Raw genomic sequence first — 24,196 nt, forward strand, 5'->3', positions numbered from 1 at the left:
GCTCTGGATTAAGAGCGTCTGCTAATGCCTAAATTGTAAATTGTAATTATTGTGTTGTTGCGCGCACGTACACACACACACACGCACTCTCTCTCTCTCTCACTGGGTTATTAATGATTATTATGTGTTGTTGTGAGTGCGCAGGGCCGGCCCTCCCATCAGGCAGAACAGGCAGTTGCCTAGGGCATCATGAGGGGAGGGGGGGCATCCACCAAGCAAAAAAACAACACAGTGCTTTAGAACAGGGGTTCTCGGGGCATGGTGGCACAGTTGGTAGTGCTGTCGCCTCACTGCTAGAAGGTCCTGGGTTCGATTCCCGCTCGGGGCACTGTGGGTGCTGGCGGCGTGTTTCCTCCTCCGCGTCATCAGTGCCCATACCCGAGGCGGGGTTGGCAAAAGGGCCTTTCTGTGTGGAGTTGGCATGTTCTCCCTGTGTCCCCTAGGGTAGGTAGCCTCACACAAAACATGCAGTAATCCTGGTCTCTAAACTGCCTCCCCCTGGCCAGCCGGGGCGCCTGATGGAGGGGAAAGGAACTGGTTGGAATAACGTGTTCCTTCCACGCGCTACGTCCAACCAGGGAAACTCCCCCCTGTCAGGTGTAAAGGAGCAACTTGGACACTCAGGCATGAAGGAAGCATGAGTTCAAGTCCGTTGCTCTCCCCATGTCCCCCATATATGGAGACTAGGTTGGCGGAGGGTGTGTAGAGCCCAGGATCACATTAGATAATTGACACAGGGGTGAAAATGGGTTACAAAATCATGGGATAAAAATTATTAAAAAAAAAAAAAGAACAGGTCGCGACCCCTCGGGGGGTCGCCAAATTATTTTGGGTGGTCCCCAAATTATTAAAACGAAAATATATATTCTTTTATTTTTTATTTTTTGAGTGGTGTAAACCACTCCTACAACTGGCTTTGTTAGTGCAGAAAAAATGAGCATGGTTGCTATGTTCACCCTGTTCACCCGGGTATGATTTCCTACACCTGGCTTTGTTAGTGCAGAAAAAATGAGCATGGTTGCTATGTTCACCCTGTTCACCCGGGTGTGATTTCATTACGTCAGACATGATTTCATTACGTCAGACAGGCCTTACACCACTCAGTTCACACGGGTGTGATTTTTTTTGCAACTGAATGGCTGGAATATGTGTGTTTTTTTTCGTCACGCTTTTTCGTCACACTTTTTCGTCACACATTAGAGTTTTATTAGAGTTTTATTAGACTTTTATCCTATAGTTTTTATAGTTTATTTATTTATAGTCCATATAGTCAATGGACTATATATAGTCCATATAGTCCATATACTAGTCCATGGACTATATAGTCCATGGATCACTTTATGGTTTTATTAGACTTGTGCACGTCGTCAAGTGCACACCGGATTAGATCAATTAAAAAAAAGAAAACAAAAGAAACAAAAACCTTTATTTTTTTTATTTTTTAAAGGCAATGGAACGGGATACATTAAAGAAAGGCGTCAGGAGGCGTCACGTGGCACTGGATGTTAACTTGTTTCCACACACACATAAATACAGATAGACAGATATTTACATTTCATAGCACAATTCTGGAGATATAAGGTAGCCGCTGATAATGAACTGTAAATCAGTTACATCGTGTGTGTGTGTGTGTGTGTGTGTGTGTGTGTGTGTGTGTGTGTGTGTGTGTGTGTGTGTGTGTGTGTGTGTGTGTGTGTGTGTGTGTGTGTGTGTGTGTGTGTGTGTGTGTGTGTGTGTGTGTGTGTATACTGTATGGAAACCAACACATTGTGCCTCCAGAATTCCTCCTTACAGTATAGGAACTTAATATATTATAACCCAACTCTCAGCCACAATTGACTTATAAGCCTGCATACTTGAAATGATTTCAGTCATGAAAGAAAGGTTTAGGGAATAATACAACAAAAATAAAGCAGTTGGGTTTCATGTTGATTCTTGAACGTGAATTACAGACCTGCCACGGTTCCACCTTGTCCAAAAGATGAGGTCTTTTTGCTTTTTGCGAAAAATTGTTTGTGTTGTCATGATTTGTCACGACAAGAGTTGGCTTTGTACGACGCTTAAAAGGTCTTTAAATAAATACTTTTTGAAATGTCTGAGGAAAATGAACGGGGAATCATTTCCTGGGCCCTGGTAGGGGGGCGGGACTGCAACGCTCTATTGCCATCCAATTATACCCTCTTTTAATCAGCAGACAATCACGAGCTGCTCTGCTTTCCTCCAGTCTGTGAGTCAACAAGTGGGAAGCTGTGCCGTGACACCCCCGACCACACTGTCCCTGTGACCTGAGGGTGGGGTGCACACTGTAAGTAACAGCGTGTGTTGCTATTCATGGTGGGTGTTATCATGATGCGTCCGCCATGGCGTGCATGTCCATGTCTCCCCTCCAGTCCTGTGGTGCTCTGATGTGCAGGCAGGACTGATAAGAGCATGTGTGAGACACTCTCCGCTCAGAGGTAATCTGTTGAGTTGGAACCACTGGCTTTAATGTGCCAGGCCAAGGTGGTGGAGGTGGATGATGGAGGAAGAGCAGTGGTGGAAAAGGTAAAAGTACCAATACTGCAATTTAGAACTACTTTGTTACAAGTAAAAGTACGGAATTGAAAATGTACTTGAGTAAAAGTACAAAAGTATCGGCATCAAAATGTAAAAGTACTCATTGTGCAGAATGTCCTATTTCACAAGTTCAAAATGTGTACAAAATCTATTGAAAATAGCAGATCTAGCAGAAATAGATCGGCTATTTTCAAATGGCCGAAATGTATAGGGTTAAAGTGGTAATGTATGTTTTCTAATCAAAATTAAAATCTCCAAAGTAACTATAGTAGGGGAGAGCCGCCACGGTTGTAACACTTTGCACGTTTCATTTTTTTACTCAGAGATCCGTTTATCTACATATGTAATATTTTCAGGCAACGGACCTACACATGTCTGCTACCATAAACCACTTCAAGTTTTTCAATTGATAAAACAGGTCGGGAGTTATTAAACCGAACGTGGACGCTGTTCCAGTGTTACATTTGCTGCACATATCGGATTAATTGTAACGGCATGCGTGATAAATGTAACAACGCTAAAAAACACCATTAAACATATCGTTTTCAGCTTAAATCAATTATATTTCATTGAAGCAACTCCTTAACATTGTTTTCATACCATGGATGTGATAAGAAAATGTATCAAACATAAGGGAAATATTAAATAGTAACGGGTGTACCAGTTTGGGCGTTTGAGTCAGTTCAATGGGAAAATACATTGATTAAACAGACGTTTGATTGATTGAGTTGTACAATGTTATACAACCCTAAACTAATTTAGAATACACTCTGTAATGAAAGACAGCTGACTGAACATAATATTGCGGCCAATATGTCAAATATGTAAATATTTCATATAATGGTATTTAATGGTATGGCGTGTGTTACAATTGACCCACTTTTGCAAGTTGTTCTTTAGCGTTGCTTACAGACCAGAATGAACGTGCATTCCGTCTAAACACGATGCAAACTAATGAAGAACATAACCATGTGGATTTTTATTCACCAACATCAAAGAAAATAATTGTAGCCCACATATACTCCAGGTTCAAACTTCCTGGGCACGTAGAGTACGTTGCTGTACACATACTGACGCGATGGCGTTATGATGGCGTTGACCAATCAAGAGATAACGTGCATGTTACAACCATGACGCGTTACAACCGTGGCGGCTCTCCCCTAACTAAAGTTTTCAAATAATTGTAGTGGAGTAAAAGTACAAATTTTGGCTTTGAGATGCAGTGGAGTAGAAGTAAAAGTATTGGAAATACTCAAGTAAAGTACAAATACCTCAAAATTGTACTTAAGTACAGTACCTAAGTAAAAGTACTTAGTTACTTTCCACCACTGAGGAAGAGTAGGTGGAGTAGGGAGGTGAACTGATCTAACTCTCAGCTCTCACAGAACATGGATGTTCCTAGGAGTGGAATAAGCGCTGGCGGCTGGCCTGATTTATATATCTACTTTGGCCAATAATACTAGTTTCTTTGCAGGTGTATAAATATTCTTTATGTGGGACTAAATAAATGTATATAGTTGGGTCGTTTTTGGCCGTTCCGTGGCGGCGGAGAGCAAAGGTCAGTTTTTCAATGGATTTGTCATCTAGGAGGGGTATTAAACACATTTGGCTGGGGTGTAAATTTATAAGGGGCAGGGAATTGTTTTTAGAGACCAAAATCCAAAATGGCTGCCGTGAAAATGAACTTTTTAATGGTTTCACCTACAATGATGCACAATACATGGTTTCAGAGCTTATTTTGGTCAAGGAATACATATTGACATATTGACCTTCAAATGCAAGATGGCTGCTAATTTTGAGCTCCAAATGGGTTTTATTTCAAAATCGCCACAGAGCCTTCATATTAGGCTCTAATGAAAGCTCTCTGCTCATGATGAGTTAAATAATAAACACAAGTACACAGAAGTAATCTCTGAGGTCAATAAAGTCAATGTTTGTGTGTAAACAACAGTTGCTGATTTGCAGTTTCCCATTGTTCTGTTTGGTTTTGGTTTTCTGTTAGACTGTTGGTACCCTTACCCTGTCTATTTAAGCCCTGTGTTTGCACTGTGTTCCTTACTCGGAATCCGAGTAAGGAAGCTGCCATTTCCGTTCGCAAAAATATATTTTATTTTATTTTATTTATTATTTTATTTTTTGTATTTCCTTTTCTGCTAAGCAACAAGCTATACTGTATATGCTTACATGATTTCTATTTATATTAGGTTAAATGTGCTCGACAGTTGGCTATAAATTATTGAATGTTGAATATTATCTGAAAAATCACACCCGTGAGAAGTGAGGGCCGCTCTTATCATCATGATGTAAAATAGACACTATGCCTATTGACGTAAAATTGTCCATTCATTGTCAATGAGAATGTTATGCTTGTGTAGGACACCAGTAAGACGCTCTGAGGGTCTAGCCTCAGAGAGTCGGTGAGGTTGCGTGCACACATCCCGCTGGGTGACGGCAGACTGCTGGGCGAGCGCTGGCGCTTTGGCATGGGGGGTCAGATCAACATATGGAAGGAATTCGGTACTGGCCACATACAGTATGGAGCGTGTCTTGAGTGTACAGGGTTTGATGAGGTCAGATCAATAATGTCAGAACCTTTTTATACCTTTTTTGGTCGTAATGCATTATTTTCAATTATTTATTTTTGAGGGGCACTAGCCCCTCCTATATACAGGTTTAATATTCGTTTTTAGTTCAGTGTTTGTTTTAAAAACGCCATTGACAATGAAGGGAAAATTTACGTCATCCTGTCCCTAACACAAACATTAAATGCCATTAACAATAAAGATAATTTAATGTTTGTTTTGACATTGTTTGTATTACATCACCTTTACATCACCTAATCAACATGAGTTAGACTTTAATATATTAGCGCCCCTCACTTCACATGGGTGTGGTTTTTGTTATACACTTGGATACTGTCACGTAAACTGATGACCAAAATAAAACATTGAAAAAGAGAAGGAAGGACGGGGTTTGGAAGGATCAACATATGGAATGTCAGAACAGGTCAGCTCCATATATGGAGATCTAAGGGTTTGAGGTTTGAGGTCAGATGTAGAGTTGCTGGCCTGCTCCATATATGCAGATCTAGGTGATGATCCAGTCTTCTCCATGTATGGTTATCCAGGGTTAGATGAGGTCAGTGTTGTGATCTTCATATATGGAGATGGCCATATGGTGGCATGACGTGTCACGAGGCGTGACCATATATGGAGGCATGATGTCACGAGGTGTGACCATATATGGAGGTGTGATGTCACAAGGCGTGACCATATATGGAGGTGTGAAGTCATGAGGCGGGACCATATATGGAGGCGTGACTAACACACGGTTATGCAGGTTTTCATAGTAAATGCGACCTATGGTCGCAAAAATAGGCAAATTTCATTATAACTAAGATATTTGCTTAAAAAAATCATACTTTTTCCACTAGACCAAAAATTTAGCAATCTAGCATAGCAACCCAGTCGGTTGATTTTTTTTGTTTTGATTAGGTGTTCCATCATGCTTGTTTAAGCACGACTAGATGGCTACTTCAACCAATCAGATTGGACTTTTTTAGGGTAAATGATGGTAAAACGTCATCTCGCTGATATAAATACATCTTGTAATACATTTCATTTTTCACAGACATGAGAAAATTAACATGGCCCCAAAAATCAACTTGTTTTGGGTGGGATACTGTGAGCACACTGTAACGTAGTGTTTTTCGGCATTGTATAAATGTTTATAAAGTTTTGTATACTGTAATTACTACTTTATTTATGGTGCTTCTTATTGTCTGTCTGTCTGTCTGTCTGTCTGTCTAATGAATCAAATTCCGTGGTGCGCACCGCACAAAGCTGGGCATATAGCAGGGGCTAGTGCCCCTCAAAAACACAACAGAGGTACTTCCTTCCTTGACCTACAGGCACTGTGCACATGAAATGTGACATTGCTCAGTCGAGTTTGTGAGATTGGCCCCTGACTCACAGACACACACGTGTGAAGTGAGCGTTGCCTCTTATCATGATGTATGATGGACGTCATCATACATCCCTTTCAGACCCACATTGCCTAAAATGTTTATTCGAAATAAAAGGGGCGGGGCACCCACTATCACGGCGTCATAATGTTTCGGAGTTTCTAAGTTTATACGGAATAAATCGTAAAAAGTCCATAGACTTGGCTGCCACATGATGTCACGGGGGCACGCAAAGCCACACGTTGGAGCGGCTACCACTGCTCAATCAAACGTGACGGCTTTTCTGCATGAGTAACAATGCTTTCTGTCTTAACATCTGAACAGACTGCTGCATGGCATGGGTGATTTCAAAAGCCTACCTGGGCTGTGTTTGCTATGGTAAACAATTTGTCCTATCAGGAAGACCAACAGGCATTGGCTTCGCTGATTGGCCAGCGAAATCTATCACCGTGGCACATTGACCAAGCTTGATGTGACCTTTATGTCACTGTACCAATATAAGTGGCTGCACAAAACACACCTCAATTCTTTTACAGAGAAATTCCTCATCTATCCATTTGTATCCACATTGCTGTGGTATCTTGAATGTTGTGTTGGACATTGTACCTGAGAGGAGGACCAAGGAGATCCTTCCATGCTGCTGTGGCAGTGGGGCACAAGGTGTATTCCTTTGGCGGGTACGGCAACACAAATGACAGGGATCAGATTGATGTGCATGTCTTCAACACAGTGTCTATGCGCTGGAAGAAGTTGCCCCCAGTGATAGCTGGAGGAGAATGCCCCCCCGAGGTTCCCTCCAACTGCGTGTGCCACACAGCCGTGCTGATAGAACACACCATCTACATCTGGGGTGGGATAATGAAATTTGAGATAAGGGAGGCTGGAAATATGTTTACCATTTCGGGGGAAAACTGCAATGTGCTCTATGCATTTGATGTAAACACCCACGGATGGTCCAGGCCCACGATTTCTGGAACTGTTCCAATGGCAAGGTGTGGCCACTCAGCCTGTGTTTTGGGTAAGGTCATGTATATCTTTGGAGGATTCAACCTGCGGTCTGGGCGCACCAATGACATCTATAAGCTGAATACCACGACAATGGTCTGGTCTTTAATTAACAACAGAGGCACAACAGACGCACTGCCACATGTCTCAGACTGTCACTCTGCCACCATCATTGGGACAAAGATGTTTGTATTTGGGGGCCGAGGGTACCAGGGCAAAACCAACTTCAACAACATCAGAGTGTTTGACACAGAGACCAACTACTGGCTGAGCACGCCTTCTGCACAGATCTTTCCTGAAGGACGTGGAGATCATCCTTCATCACAGCTCCTTCCAGGAGGCCGCAGGGATCATCCTCCATCGCAGCTTCTTCCAGAAGGCCACGGGGATCATTCCTCAGGGGATCATCCTCCATCGCAGCTTCTTCCAGAAGGCCACGGGGATCATTCCTCAGGGGATCATCCATCAGCACAGCTCCTTCCAGAAGGAAGCAGAGATCATCCTTCTGCACAGCCCCTTCCAGAAGGACGTGGGGATCATTCAGCCTTCGCCTACAATGGAGAGTTGTACATTTTTGGTGGCGACAACTCACGTCTGGATGGGACCTTCAATGATCTGTGGAAATTCAATCCAGAGACATTTACCTGGAAGAAGGTTGAGCCCAAGGGGAAAGGTCCATGTGGGGTGACTAGTATGTGCTGTTGCATGGTGGGAGATCGTATCATCCTCTTTGGAGGCTACACACCCGATGACCTGTACATCTTAGACCTAAGTCCTAGTTTGAAGACTTTATGCAAGCTAGCCGTTATCAAGTGCGGTTTGGAGCCGTCAGGACTCCCACATGACATCAGGTGGGAATTGGCAGCCCAAAATGGTAATGGGATAGAACAAGTTACAGAAGAAAAAGAAAGGGAAAGATTGGGATGACCTGGGATGGGAAAGAAAGCGGAGCACGGGAATGTGCTCAGTGATACTCACCAGAACTAATGAGCATCAGGGAGAACAAACTACCACCAACTGAACTGTGGAAAGGCAGACATGGCTGCAAAGGAGAAGACCTCCTAGAAAATAAACTTCTACACCCTTCAGGAATTAATGTCAAAAAGAGATGCTTTTGGCAACATGAATGAACTGTTATGGGATGGACTTTAGGAAACGGGTGTTTGTAAAGTAGAAGAACTGAGAGCAAAATGACAGCAAAAGTGGAGACCTTTGTTTTTGTAATTTTTTTAAGATTTATTTTTTTAATGATAAGTTATCACTTATCATTGATGCCTTTGATATTTAATATTTTTTCCTCCAGTATGCAGTATCTATGTTGTAAACCTGAAAAGGCAGCAAACCATTATTTACAGTGTACAGTACAGTACAGTACAGTACAGTACAGTACAGTACAGTACAGTACAGTACAGTACAGTACAGTAGGTTTGTGTTTAAATTAACATAGCGATGATGGTTATATATTGTTTTTTTTACATGCTGCAACCTGTTGATAAGCTAACAAGTTCTGTTTTTAATCTTCAGATCCAGGGCAATGACCAACACAACAATACTACAATCCTTTTTTAATGTACCCTGTGTTTTTGGGTAAGAAGTACATCCACACTTTTTTCACGTCTTGTACTTTTTGACATTTTATTTTATAGTGGAAGTCGATGCGTCTGTGATTGTACTTTCCCCAAATCTGGAGTCATGCGTCATAAATGTCATAAAAGACTGACATCATAAAATAGAAGACTGATGTCACAGGCTGCCTGGTCACATGAAGTCTGATTTTGGAGCCAAGTCCGGGATCCACTTTGGAGCCACATGCCTTTTCTATGTGGATCCCTCATTCACATCATTCCCACGTTTTTTGAGCAGTGACTGTGTATGTGTGTCTATTAGTTGGTACGTTACAGTGGTTACGGGTCTGTACAACATCCTCATGATAAAAGGCACCGCTCACTTCTCATGGGTGTGAACTAACCGCTCCAATGCGTGGCTTTGTGTGTGGCCCCCTGTGACGTCATGTGGCATCCAAGTCAATGGCATTATTCCTGGATGTTTCCGTATAAACTTTACAGTACATCGCAGCCCCCCCCCCCCCCCCCCCCCAAGTGTCCCAATGCACGTGTGCAATGGGGCCGGTGAATGTGTTGAAAACCATGAAAAACGACATAATATATATTATGTCGAAAAACATGATTGTTTCGCCAATATATTATACATATTATAAAGTATGTTGTAAAAAAAAAAATACCAGAATTGCACCTTTCTAGTTATTTGATGCACCTAGGGCTACTAGGGTTTTCACACCATTTACTTTGCAAAAACAAACACAAAACAAGGAGCAGCATGGAGCTCCTGGGGCCTGTTCCACGAAACTTGGATTAACTAATCCAGGATTTAGGCCAAAACCAGGCTTTTTAAATCCTGGTCTTTACAGCCTGGTTTATTCCGTTCCACTAAAGCCAAGCGAGGCTTAGAATGGGCAGATTTAGCGAGCCAGGATCATAAAGCCTGGCTGAATAGACAGCCTGGCTTTTTGTCTCTAGACCCATTCGGTGGAACACAGATTTACTGATCCTTCTTCTTCATGGGGTATTATGGCATACCCCATGATCCTTAATAGTTGCATTACTGCCCCCTTCTGTATATCTCAGTATCTTTACTAATCTATTCAAGACTTACTTCTAAAAAAAAAAAAAAAAAATACTGCTGCTGTAATTAAAGAGAGAACATACTCTCAATAGTGGATAGACTGAATGATTAACTACCCCAAAAATATAGTTTACATTTTACCACTACTATTAACTTAAAACAGAATATATATATATATATATATATATATATATATATGTATATATATATATATATGTATATGTATATATATATATATATATATATGTATGTATGTATGTATGTATGTATGTATGTATGTATGTATGTATGTATGTATGTATGTATGTATGTATGTATGTATGTATGTATGTATATATGTATATATGTATATATATATATATATTGTAAGCATAATGATATTGTCGCGTTGTGATATTTGGCCATAACTCCCTCCTCTGAGGGAGCTACCTTTGGGGAAGGGGGTTGTTGTCCAGACAGGTGAACTGTGGGTCATGGGTTCAATAGTGGGTGAAACGTTACAATGGTAATATGTTGTAAAACAATGAGTAATGGTAATATTTAGTGGTTTTCACTTTTACAAAAAAGAAAATATATATAATATATATAATATAATATAATATAATATAATATAATATAATATAATATAATGTAATAATTATTCTTAACCGTGCACTTGCACGACAGCAAACCTATTCTGGGGAACATTCACCAAAAGCAGCTGATCTACAAGCTGTCATGATGTTGTGCAGCCTATATATTTTGGTTCTTTGATTTTATATAGTGATTAAATTAGTCCTTTAATGCAGACCGATAAAAATAAGGCAACATAAACCCATAATAATTGAATAAGTGTGGAAAACATCATTGGTTTGTGATCAGTTTGACTACTTAATGAACAGTAAAGACATCAGGATTAGGTTAAACCTGGCTGTTAGCCTGGTCCGGAGCAGGCTAAATCCAAAGCATTAGTTTCCATGGTAACTAATGTAGCATCACTTTCATGAAACCGAATCAAGCCTCAACATATCCAGGTTAACTGGTTAAATTAATCTGGCAAGATTAACCAGCTTTCATGAAACCGGTTAATCGCTGATCGAGGATATATTAAGCCAGGATATCTGTTAAATCCCGGCTTAATCTCTAATCCAAGTCTCGTGGAACGGGCCCCTGGTTGACTGGGATGGGGTTCAATTCCCCACTGTAATTCCCCCAAAATGTAAATGCCAACACAATGTGTTGGCATTTTCATTTAATTGTTACAACACACACACACACACACACACACACACAGACACAGACACAGACACAGACACACACAACAAACACAGACACACACAACAAACACAGACACGAAACTAGAAAAAGTGCCCTTCTGGGCACAGGTCTCCACCAGGAGGATAGGATTGTGTGTGATGTTTGGCAAAATGTTTAGGAGTAATATAAATGTGTGTGTGTGTGTGTGTGTGTGTGTGTGTGTGTGTGTGTGTGTGTGTGTGTGTGTGTGTGTGTGTGTGTGTGTGTGTGTGTGTGTGTGTGTGTGTGTGTGTGTGTGTGTGTGTGTGTGTGACGCGACTTGGCCTGTTGTAGCGCCACCATGAGGCTGATTTGAAAACTGTCAAGTGGAATTTCTTCCTCAGCCTAGTAGTGGGAATAGGCATGCACAGTTTCACCGCAATCGGACGCTGTGTTGCGGAGTTGTGGCAATTTGTACAAAACGGGCTACTCCTGAAAACTTTAGAAGCCAATCGTAGGCAATCAGGATGGATAATTATGAGAAATCAAACAAATCACATGATCACATGACTATGGAGAGCATGTGTACCGATTTGCGTGAAATTTGGATAAAATCTGAAGGAGTAATATTAGAAAATGTGTTTTACATATGTGGGCCTCCTGGTGGCGCTATAAAGAGCAGATGTGAAAAATTCCAGGCAAAGGTTTTTCCTTGGCCTCTAGGGAGTGTGCATACATGGTTTTACACAGATCGGTGCAGTTATAGGTAAAACACAAATCGGCCAGTTATAGCGCCACCATGTGGCTGAGTTGAAAATATTCAAGTGGCATTTCTTCCTCGACCTAGTGGGAATGTGTGTGCAAAATTTCACGGAAATCACACCATGTGTTCATGATTTACAGCATTTTGTTTGAAACGGAGCACTCCTGCGAACTTTGGAAGCCAATCTTAGCCAATCAGGATGGAGTCTGAAAAATCTGAAAGACCGGTTTCGTTGAATGGCTCTAGAGAGACTGTGTACCAATTTGCGTAATGTTTGGACAAAATCTGTAGGTGTACTGTCAAAACATTTGTTTTGCACAAAGCGGCCTCCTGGTGGCGCTATAACAGGCCAATGTGAAAACTTTGGGGCAGAGGTTCAGCTCTGGCATTCAGGGAGTGTGTGTGCAGAGTATGGCTGCGATCAAGCCAACGGTGCCAGAGATTAGCTGTTCACGGACGGACGGACGGACGGACACACGGACGGACGGACGGACGGAGTGCAAAACATACTCTCTCCCCATGCCTTCGGCCTGGTGGAGACAACAAAGCACAGGCATGGAGCTCCGGGTTTACTGGGATAGGGTTCAATTCCCTACTGTGCTCTACTCATTGTGTTGGCATTTTCATTTAATTGTTACATCAATTATACAGGCATATGAAGACACTGGTAGACACAGCTTTCCCGGATTGAAAGGTATAACAACGTATAGACTGCAGGTCGTATGTAGACATTAGACAGTATACCATGTTCACATGCTGTACATATTTGTATATAGACATTAGACAGTATACAATACCATAACAATATTCATACAGACGTAGCCGAAGGCATGGCTGAAACCCATAACTATTGTTATTTGAACTGAGGAAGATTTTTCCTGAAATAGGAAGGTGTCTACAGTATATAATAATAATAATAATAATAATAATAATAATAATAATAATGTGGAGACCGTCTCCACCCCGGAAGATAACATTATAAGTGTATCTACCCACTCAGCTGCCTCTTCTTATCAACACAATGTCGAGGACACCCAAATTAATATGCATTTGGTCAAAAATACACACTGAATCTATGATTCAGCTAGAGTCTTGTCTGGATTTGAACCCACAACCTGACGATCATATACACAGTGTCTTAACAGAGGGAGCCACCATGTTTTCTGTAACCTACCACAGTTTAAGGGTTCATGGTGTAAAGGTCATTACACACTGGCGAATTAGCGACGCGATTTATTCGTGCGAATAATTCACCTTTTTTTTAAAACCAATTGAAGTCAATGCAAGCTTCCACATCAGTGGCAAATACAGGTCATTAATAATAATTAATAATAAATTAATAATAATAAAGGTCATTACACACTGGCGAATTAGCTAATCTTAAAACATACGTTGAGCAGAAGGACATGTGATGGACTTGAACCCTCGACCTTTGGCTCACATAGACCGCAGCTTAGCACAAAGATCCACCATGCTCTCTGAGAATCTCCTCGATGGTATTCTCCAAAAAATGCTCCAGAGTAGGAGGAATTCAGCTGGGATTTGAACTCATGACATTGCTCACATAGACATCGCCTTAACACTGAGAGCCACTGAGCTCGCTGGGATTCCTTATCGTTGGAGTTACGTTTTAAGTTGTTCTTCTGGTTGTCACTCTTCAAATGGGGCCTTGGGATCATGTACAGAGCATATTAACAGTGCTGTTTAATAGCATAAGCAGTGATTGGGGTTGACCCAGCAATGCATAAGCAATGATTGGGGGTTGGTCCCCCCGGTCATTTCGGACAATAAAAAAAGGTGGTTATGAAATGAAGAGAGGGAGAGAGAGAAAATAAAAAATATATGTATGTATGTCAGTTTCAAAGATAGTATGTCAGTTTATAGTTTCATAGCAAGTGACTTTCATAGTGAGACTTAGTGAGTGTGTTTCTATAGTCAAAGAAAATCACTTTCACCTAGAAACTCCATTCACACTTTTTATAATTCAGTTTACTGTGGACAAACATGCTGGAACCTTTTAATTTGAAATGTTTTGTTTTTTGAGTTATTTAACTAAAACACCCAATGCATTCTCAATGGCAATAGCACAAACTTTGGCATGCTATTAGTCCTACATACTTACACCTAGAAACCCCATTCCAACCTATTTAGGTTAATCTTACGGTGGACATGTTTGCCTGAAAAGGAATCTTTGAAATGTTTCATAGTTTTAGAAATATAGAGCTTTCAAATTTGAGAAGTTTATAATGGGGCTCAATGGCAGCTCTATGGCTCGTCAAAAAGTCACTTTCAACTAGAAACTCCATTCACACTTTTTATAATTCAGCTTACTGTGGGCACACATGCTGGAACTTTTTACTTTGAAAGGTTTCATAGTTTTAGAAATATAGTGCTTTAAATTTGAGAAATGTATAATGGCAGATAGTGGCACGTCAAAAAATCACTTTCACCTAGAAACTCGATTCACACGTTTTATAATTCAGCTTACTGTGGAGACACATGCTGGAACTTTTTACTTTAAATGTTTTGTAGTTTCTGAGTTATTTAAGTTAAACGCCCAATTCATTCCCAACGGAAATAGCACAAACTTTGGCATGCTACTAGTCCTACATACTTGCACCTAGAAACCCCATTCAAACCTATTTAGGTTCATCTTACGGTGGACATGTTTGCTTGAAAAAGGAATCTTTTAAATGTTTCATCGTTTTAGAAATATAGTGCTTTTAAATTTGAGAAATTCAGAATGGGGGTCAATGGCAGATTTTGGCAAGTAAAGATTTGAGTGGGGTTTGAACCCACAATCTCCAGATCATGCAGCCAGTGTGCTAAGTCACTGATCTACTTGCTACCTGCCACAACACAGTCTGCTGTTCCCTTTGAGTACAACATTGATACAAAAATAAAATACAAAAAATAAAATAACAGGAGATTTGTCTATTGTTTCTTTTGCTGTTGTTTATCTCTAGACGTTCGAATGTTTATGAACCACAATGGAAACAAGTCTCTGGCTCTTCTGTCATTATCTATTCGGCCTTTTAAGAACAGCATGCACAGTGGCTCACTGGGTACAGAGCCTGCCTGGGAATCAGGAGGCTGCAGGTTCAAGTCCTGGCTCTGACATAGTGTCCCGAAAATATGACAAAATATATTATGCCGTCCCAAACCATGGACTATAGTATGTCGTTTTTTCATGATTTTCATCTTTTTTTCAAATCCTCCAAGATCATGAAAAATGACATGCTATAGTATGCCGTCCGAAACCATGAACTATAGGATGTCGTTTTTTCATGATTTTCATCTTTTTTTCAAATAGTCCAAAATCACGAAAAACCCCATTCAAACCTATTTAGGTTTATCTTACGGTGGACATGTTTGCCTGAAAAGGAATCTTTGAAATGTTTCATCGTTTTAGAAATATAGTGCTTTCAAATTTGAGACATTTACAATGGGGCTCAATGGCAGATATTGGCACGTCAAAAAGGCACTTTCACCTAGAAACTCCATTCACACTTTTTATAATTCAGCTTTCTGTGGAGACACATGCTGGAACTTTTTACTTTGAAATGTTTTGTAGTTTCTGAGTTATTTAAGTTAAACGCCCAATGCATTCCCAATGGCAATAGCACAAACTTTGGCATGCTCCTAGTCCTACATATAATTACACCTATAAACCCCATTCAAACCTATTTAGGTTCATCTTACGGTGGACATGTTTGCCTGAAAAGGAATCTTTGAAATGTTTCATCGTTTTAGCCTTTCGCTTTCCGTGATTTTCACCATTTTTTCAAATCCTCTGAAATCGTGAAAAACGACATACTACTATAGCATGCCCTCCGAGACCATGGACTATAGCCTTTCGCTTTCCGTGATTTTCAAATTTTTTTCAAATCCTCTGAAATCGTGAAAAACGACATACTATAGCATGCCCTCCGAGACCATGGACTATATAGCCTTTCGCTTTCCGTGATTTTCACCATTTTTTCAAATCCTCTGAAATCGTGAAAAACGACATACTATAGCATGCCCTCCGAGACCATGGACTATAGCCTTTCGCTTTCCGCGATTTTCACCATCTTTTCAAATCCTCTGAAATCGTGAAAAACTACATACTATAGCATGCCCTCCGAGACCATGGACTATAGCCTTTCGCTTTCCGTGATTTTCACCATTTTTTCAAATCCTCTGAAATCGTGAAAAACGACATACTATAGCATGCCCTCCGAGACCATGGACTATAGCCTTTCGCTTTCCGTGATTTTCACAATTTTTTCAAATCCTCTGAAATCGTGAAAAACGACATACTATAGCATGCCCTCCGAGACCATGGACTATAGCCTTTCGCTTTCCGTGATTTTCAACATTTTTTCAAATCCTCTGAAATCGTGAAAAACGACATACTATAGCATGCCCTCCGAGACCATGGACTATAGCCTTTCGCTTTCCGTGATTTTCACCATTTTTTCAAATCCTCTGAAATCGTGAAAAACAACATACTATAGCATGCCCTCCGAGACCATGGACTATAGCCTTTCGCTTTCCGTGATTTTCAACATTTTTTCAAATCCTCTGAAATCGTGAAAAACTACATACTATAGCATGCCCTCCGAGACCATGGACTATAGCCTTTCGCTTTCCGTGATTTTCACCATTTTTTCAAATCCTCTGAAATCGTGAAAAACGACATACTATAGCATGCCCTCCGAGACCATGGACTATATATAGCCTTTCGCTTTCCGTGATTTTCACCTTTTTTTAAAATCCTCTGAAATCGTGAAAAACGACATACTATAGCATGCCCTCCGAGACCATGGACTATAGCCTTTCGCTTTCCGTGATTTTCACCATTTTTTCAAATCCTCTGAAATCGTGAAAAACGACATACTATAGCATGCCCTCCGAGACCATGGACTATAGCCTTTCGCTTTCCGTGATTTTCACCATTTTTTTAAATCCTCTGAAATCGTGAAAAACGACATACTATAGCATGCCCTCCGAGACCATGGACTATAGCCTTTCGCTTTCCGTGATTTTCAATTTTTTTTAAATCCTCTGAAATCGTGAAAAACGACATACTATAGCATGCCCTCCGAGACCATGGACTATATAGCCTTTCGCTTTCCGTGATTTTCACCATTTTTTCAAATCCTCTGAAATCGTGAAAAACGACATACTATAGCATGCCCTCCGAGACCATGGACTATAGCCTTTCGCTTTCCGCGATTTTCACCATCTTTTCAAATCCTCTGAAATCGTGAAAAACTACATACTATAGCATGCCCTCCGAGACCATGGACTATAGCCTTTCGCTTTCCGTGATTTTCACCATTTTTTCAAATCCTCTGAAATCGTGAAAAACGACATACTATAGCATGCCCTCCGAGACCATGGACTATAGCCTTTCGCTTTCCGTGATTTTCACAATTTTTTCAAATCCTCTGAAATCGTGAAAAACGACATACTATAGCATGCCCTCCGAGACCATGGACTATAGCCTTTCGCTTTCCGTGATTTTCACAATTTTTTCAAATCCTCTGAAATCGTGAAAAACGACATACTATAGCATGCCCTCCGAGACCATGACTATAGCCTTTCGCTTTCCGTGATTTTCACCATTTTTTCAAATCCTCTGAAATCGTGAAAAAGGACATACTATAGCATGCCCTCCGAGACCATGGACTATAGCCTTTCGCTTTCCGTGATTTTCAACATTTTTTCAAATCCTCTGAAATCGTGAAAAACGACATACTATAGCATGCCCTCCGAGACCATGGACTATAGCCTTTCGCTTTCCGTGATTTTCACCATTTTTTCAAATCCTCTGAAATCGTGAAAAACAACATACTATAGCATGCCCTCCGAGACCATGGACTATAGCCTTTCGCTTTCCGTGATTTTCAACATTTTTTCAAATCCTCTGAAATCGTGAAAAACGACATACTATAGCATGCCCTCCGAGACCATGGACTATAGCCTTTCGCTTTCCGTGATTTTCACCATTTTTTCAAATCCTCTGAAATCGTGAAAAACGACATACTATAGCATGCCCTCCGAGACCATGGACTATAGCCTTTCGCTTTCCGTGATTTTCACCATTTTTTCAAATCCTCTGAAATCGTGAAAAACTACATACTATAGCATGCCCGCCGAGACCATGGACTATAGCCTTTCGCATTCCGTGATTTTCACAATTTTTTCAAATCCTCTGAAATCGTGAAAAACGACATACTATAGCATGCCCTCCGAGACCATGGACTATAGCCTTTCGCTTTCCGTGATTTTCACCATTCTTTCAAATCCTCTGAAATCATGAAAAACGACATACTATAGCATGCCCTCCGAGACCATGGACTATATATAGCCTTTCGCTTTCCGTGATTTTCACCTTTTTTTAAAATCCTCTGAAATCGTGAAAAACGACATACTATAGCATGCCCTCCGAGACCATGGACTATAGCCTTTCGCTTTCCGTGATTTTCACCATTTTTTCAAATCCTCTGAAATCGTGAAAAACGACATACTATAGCATGCCCTCCGAGACCATGGACTATAGCCTTTCGCTTTCCGTGATTTTCACCATTTTTTCAAATCCTCTGAAATCGTGAAAAACTACATACTATAGCATGCCCGCCGAGACCATGGACTATAGCCTTTCGCATTCCGTGATTTTCACCATTTTTTCAAATCCTCTGAAATCGTGAAAAACGACATACTATAGCATGCCCTCCGAGACCATGGACTATAGCCTTTCGCTTTCCGTGATTTTCACCATTCTTTCAAATCCTCTGAAATCATGAAAAACGACATACTATAGCATGCCCTCCGAGACCATGGACTATATATAGCCTTTCGCTTTCCGTGATTTTCACCTTTTTTTAAAATCCTCTGAAATCGTGAAAAACGACATACTATAGCATGCCCTCCGAGACCATGGACTATAGCCTTTCGCTTTCCGTGATTTTCACCATTTTTTCAAATCCTCTGAAATCGTGAAAAACGACATACTATAGCATGCCCTCCGAGACCATGGACTATAGCCTTTCGCTTTCCGTGATTTTCACCATTTTTTTAAATCCTCTGAAATCGTGAAAAACGACATACTATAGCATGCCCTCCGAGACCATGGACTATAGCCTTTCGCTTTCCGTGATTTTCACCATTTTTTTAAATCCTCTGAAATCGTGAAAAACGACATACTATAGCATGCCCTCCGAGACCATGGACTATAGCCTTTCGCTTTCCGTGATTTTCACCATTTTTTCAAATCCTCTGAAATCGTGAAAAACGACATACTATAGCATGCCCTCCGAGACCATGGACTATAGCCTTTCGCTTTCCGTGATTTTCACCATTTTTTCAAATCCTCTGAAATCGTGAAAAACTACATACTATAGCATGCCCGCCGAGACCATGGACTATAGCCTTTCGCATTCCGTGATTTTCACCATTTTTTCAAATCCTCTGAAATCGTGAAAAACGACATACTATAGCATGCCCTCCGAGACCATGGACTATAGCCTTTCGCTTTCCGTGATTTTCACCATTCTTTCAAATCCTCTGAAATCATGAAAAACGACATACTATAGCATGCCCTCCGAGACCATGGACTATATATAGCCTTTCGCTTTCCGTGATTTTCACCTTTTTTTAAAATCCTCTGAAATCGTGAAAAACGACATACTATAGCATGCCCTCCGAGACCATGGACTATAGCCTTTCGCTTTCCGTGATTTTCACCATTTTTTCAAATCCTCTGAAATCGTGAAAAACGACATACTATAGCATGCCCTCCGAGACCATGGACTATAGCCTTTCGCTTTCCGTGATTTTCACCATTTTTTTAAATCCTCTGAAATCGTGAAAAACGACATACTATAGCATGCCCTCCGAGACCATGGACTATAGCCTTTCGCTTTTCGTGATTTTCAATTTTTTTTAAAATCCTCTGAAATCGTGAAAAACGACATACTATAGCATGCCCTCCGAGACCATGGACTATATAGCCTTTCGCTTTCCGTGATTTTCACCATTTTTTCAAATCCTCTGAAATCGTGAAAAACGACATACTATAGCATGCCCTCCGAGACCATGGACTATAGCCTTTCGCTTTCCGCGATTTTCACCATCTTTTCAAATCCTCTGAAATCGTGAAAAACGACATACTATAGCATGCCCTCCGAGACCATGGACTATAGCCTTTCGCTTTCCGTGATTTTCAATTTTTTTTCAAATCCTCTGAAATCGTGAAAAACGACATACTATAGCATGCCCTCCGAGACCATGGACTATATAGCCTTTCGCTTTCCGTGATTTTCACCATTTTTTCAAATCCTCTGAAATCGTGAAAAACGACATACTATAGCATGCCCTCCGAGACCATGGACTATAGCCTTTCGCTTTCCGCGATTTTCACCATCTTTTCAAATCCTCTGAAATCGTGAAAAACTACATACTATAGCATGCCCTCCGAGACCATGGACTATAGCCTTTCGCTTTCCGTGATTTTCACCATTTTTTTAAATCCTCTGAAATCGTGAAAAACGACATACTATAGCATGCCCTCCGAGACCATGGACTATAGCCTTTCGCTTTCCGTGATTTTCACCATTTTTTCAAATCCTCTGAAATCGTGAAAAACGACATACTATAGCATGCCCTCCGAGACCATGGACTATAGCCTTTCGCTTTCCGCGATTTTCACCATCTTTTCAAATCCTCTGAAATCGTGAAAAACTACATACTATAGCATGCCCGCCGAGACCATGGACTATAGCCTTTCGCATTCCGTGATTTTCACCATTTTTTCAAATCCTCTGAAATCGTGAAAAACGACATACTATAGCATGCCCTCCGAGACCATGGACTATAGCCTTTCGCTTTCCGTGATTTTCACCATTCTTTCAAATCCTCTGAAATCATGAAAAACGACATACTATAGCATGCCCTCCGAGACCATGGACTATATATAGCCTTTCGCTTTCCGTGATTTTCACCTTTTTTTAAAATCCTCTGAAATCGTGAAAAACGACATACTATAGCATGCCCTCCGAGACCATGGACTATAGCCTTTCGCTTTCCGTGATTTTCACCATTTTTTCAAATCCTCTGAAATCGTGAAAAACGACATACTATAGCATGCCCTCCGAGACCATGGACTATAGCCTTTCGCTTTCCGTGATTTTCACCATTTTTTTAAATCCTCTGAAATCGTGAAAAACGACATACTATAGCATGCCCTCCGAGACCATGGACTATAGCCTTTCGCTTTTCGTGATTTTCAATTTTTTTTAAAATCCTCTGAAATCGTGAAAAACGACATACTATAGCATGCCCTCCGAGACCATGGACTATATAGCCTTTCGCTTTCCGTGATTTTCACCATTTTTTCAAATCCTCTGAAATCGTGAAAAACGACATACTATAGCATGCCCTCCGAGACCATGGACTATAGCCTTTCGCTTTCCGCGATTTTCACCATCTTTTCAAATCCTCTGAAATCGTGAAAAACGACATACTATAGCATGCCCTCCGAGACCATGGACTATAGCCTTTCGCTTTCCGTGATTTTCAATTTTTTTTCAAATCCTCTGAAATCGTGAAAAACGACATACTATAGCATGCCCTCCGAGACCATGGACTATATAGCCTTTCGCTTTCCGTGATTTTCACCATTTTTTCAAATCCTCTGAAATCGTGAAAAACGACATACTATAGCATGCCCTCCGAGACCATGGACTATAGCCTTTCGCTTTCCGCGATTTTCACCATCTTTTCAAATCCTCTGAAATCGTGAAAAACTACATACTATAGCATGCCCTCCGAGACCATGGACTATAGCCTTTCGCTTTCCGTGATTTTCACCATTTTTTCAAATCCTCTGAAATCGTGAAAAACGACATACTATAGCATGCCCTCCGAGACCATGGACTATAGCCTTTCACTTTCCGTGATTTTCACAATTTTTTCAAATCCTCTGAAATCGTGAAAAACGACATACTATAGCATGCCCTCCGAGACCATGGACTATAGCCTTTCGCTTTCCGTGATTTTCACCATTTTTTCAAATCCTCTGAAATCGTGAAAAACTACATACTATAGCATGCCCGCCGAGACCATGGACTATAGCCTTTCGCATTCCGTGATTTTCACCATTTTTTCAAATCCTCTGAAATCGTGAAAAACGACATACTATAGCATGCCCTCCGAGACCATGGACTATAGCCTTTCGCTTTCCGTGATTTTCACCATTCTTTCAAATCCTCTGAAATCATGAAAAACGACATACTATAGCATGCCTTCCGAGACCATGGACTATATATAGCCTTTCGCTTTCCGTGATTTTCACCTTTTTTTAAAATCCTCTGAAATCGTGAAAAACGACATACTATATCATGCCCTCCGAGACCATGGACTATAGCCTTTCGCTTTCCGTGATTTTCACCATTTTCTCAAATCCTCTGAAATCGTGAAAAACGACATACTATAGCATGCCCTCCGAGACCATGGACTATAGCCTTTCGCTTTCCGTGATTTTCACCATTTTTTTAAATCCTCTGAAATCGTGAAAAACGACATACTATAGCATGCCCTCCGAGACCATGGACTATAGCCTTTCGCTTTCCGCGATTTTCACCATCTTTTCAAATCCTCTGAAATCGTGAAAAACGACATACTATAGCATGCCCTCCGAGACCATGGACTATAGCCTTTCGCTTTCCGTGATTTTCACCATTTTTTCAAATCCTCTGAAATCGTGAAAAACGACATACTATAGCATGCCCTCCGAGACCATGGACTATAGCCTTTCGCTTTCCGTGATTTTCACCATTTTTTCAAATCCTCTGAAATCGTGAAAAACTACATACTATAGCATGCCCGCCGAGACCATGGACTATAGCCTTTCGCATTCCGTGATTTTCACCATTTTTTCAAATCCTCTGAAATCGTGAAAAACGACATACTATAGCATGCCCTCCGAGACCATGGACTATAGCCTTTCGCTTTCCGTGATTTTCACCATTCTTTCAAATCCTCTGAAATCATGAAAAACGACATACTATAGCATGCCCTCCGAGACCATGGACTATATATAGCCTTTCGCTTTCCGTGATTTTCACCTTTTTTTAAAATCCTCTGAAATCGTGAAAAACGACATACTATAGCATGCCCTCCGAGACCATGGACTATAGCCTTTCGCTTTCCGTGATTTTCACAATTTTTTCAAATCCTCTGAAATCGTGAAAAACGACATACTATAGCATGCCCTCCGAGACCATGGACTATAGCCTTTCGCTTTCCGTGATTTTCACCATTTTTTTTAAATCCTCTGAAATCGTGAAAAACGACATACTATAGCATGCCCTCCGAGACCATGGACTATAGCCTTTCGCTTTCCGTGATTTTCAATTTTTTTAAAAAACCTCTGAAATCGTGAAAAACGACATACTATAGCATGCCCTCCGAGACCATGGACTATATAGCCTTTCGCTTTCCGTGATTTTCACAATTTTTTCAAATCCTCTGAAATCGTGAAAAACGACATACTATAGCATGCCCTCCGAGACCATGGACTATAGCCTTTCGCTTTCCGCGATTTTCACCATCTTTTAAAATCCTCTGAAATCGTGAAAAACGACATACTATAGCATGCCCTCCGAGACCATGGACTATAGCCTTTCGCTTTCCGTGATTTTCACCATTTTTTCAAATCCTCTGAAATCGTGAAAAACAACATACTATAGCATGCCCTCCGAGACCATGGACTATAGCCTTTCGCTTTCCGTGATTTTCACCATTTTTTCAAATCCTCTGAAATCGTGAAAAACGACATACTATAGCATTCCCTCCGAGACCATGGACTATAGCCTTTCGCTTTCCGTGATTTTCAACATTTTTTCAAATCCTCTGAAATCGTGAAAAACGACATACTATAGCATGCCCTCCGAGACCATGGACTATAGCCTTTCGCTTTCCGTGATTTTCACCATTTTTTCAAATCCTCTGAAATCGTGAAAAACAACATACTATAGCATGCCCTCCGAGACCATGGACTA

At 40.8% G+C, this 24,196-nt stretch overlaps 1 protein-coding gene across 1 annotated transcript; it reads left to right on the forward strand.

The window, feature by feature from the left end:
* Positions 1-7,105: 7,105 nt before the first annotated feature.
* LOC306920696 (kelch domain-containing protein 3-like) lies at positions 7,106-8,452 on the forward strand (the record flags this gene model as incomplete). The annotated part of the gene is made up of 2 exons (XM_079497523.1): positions 7,106-7,813; positions 8,039-8,452. 2 exons carry the CDS (start codon positions 7,106-7,108, stop codon positions 8,450-8,452), a joined length of 1,122 nt encoding a protein of 373 aa, XP_079353649.1.
* Between the last annotated feature and the right edge of the window lie 15,744 nt (positions 8,453-24,196).

The sequence above is a fragment of the Electrona antarctica genome (assembly GCF_951216825.1).
Source record: "Electrona antarctica genome assembly, chromosome: 1".
Classification (NCBI taxonomy): domain Eukaryota; kingdom Metazoa; phylum Chordata; class Actinopteri; order Myctophiformes; family Myctophidae; genus Electrona; species Electrona antarctica.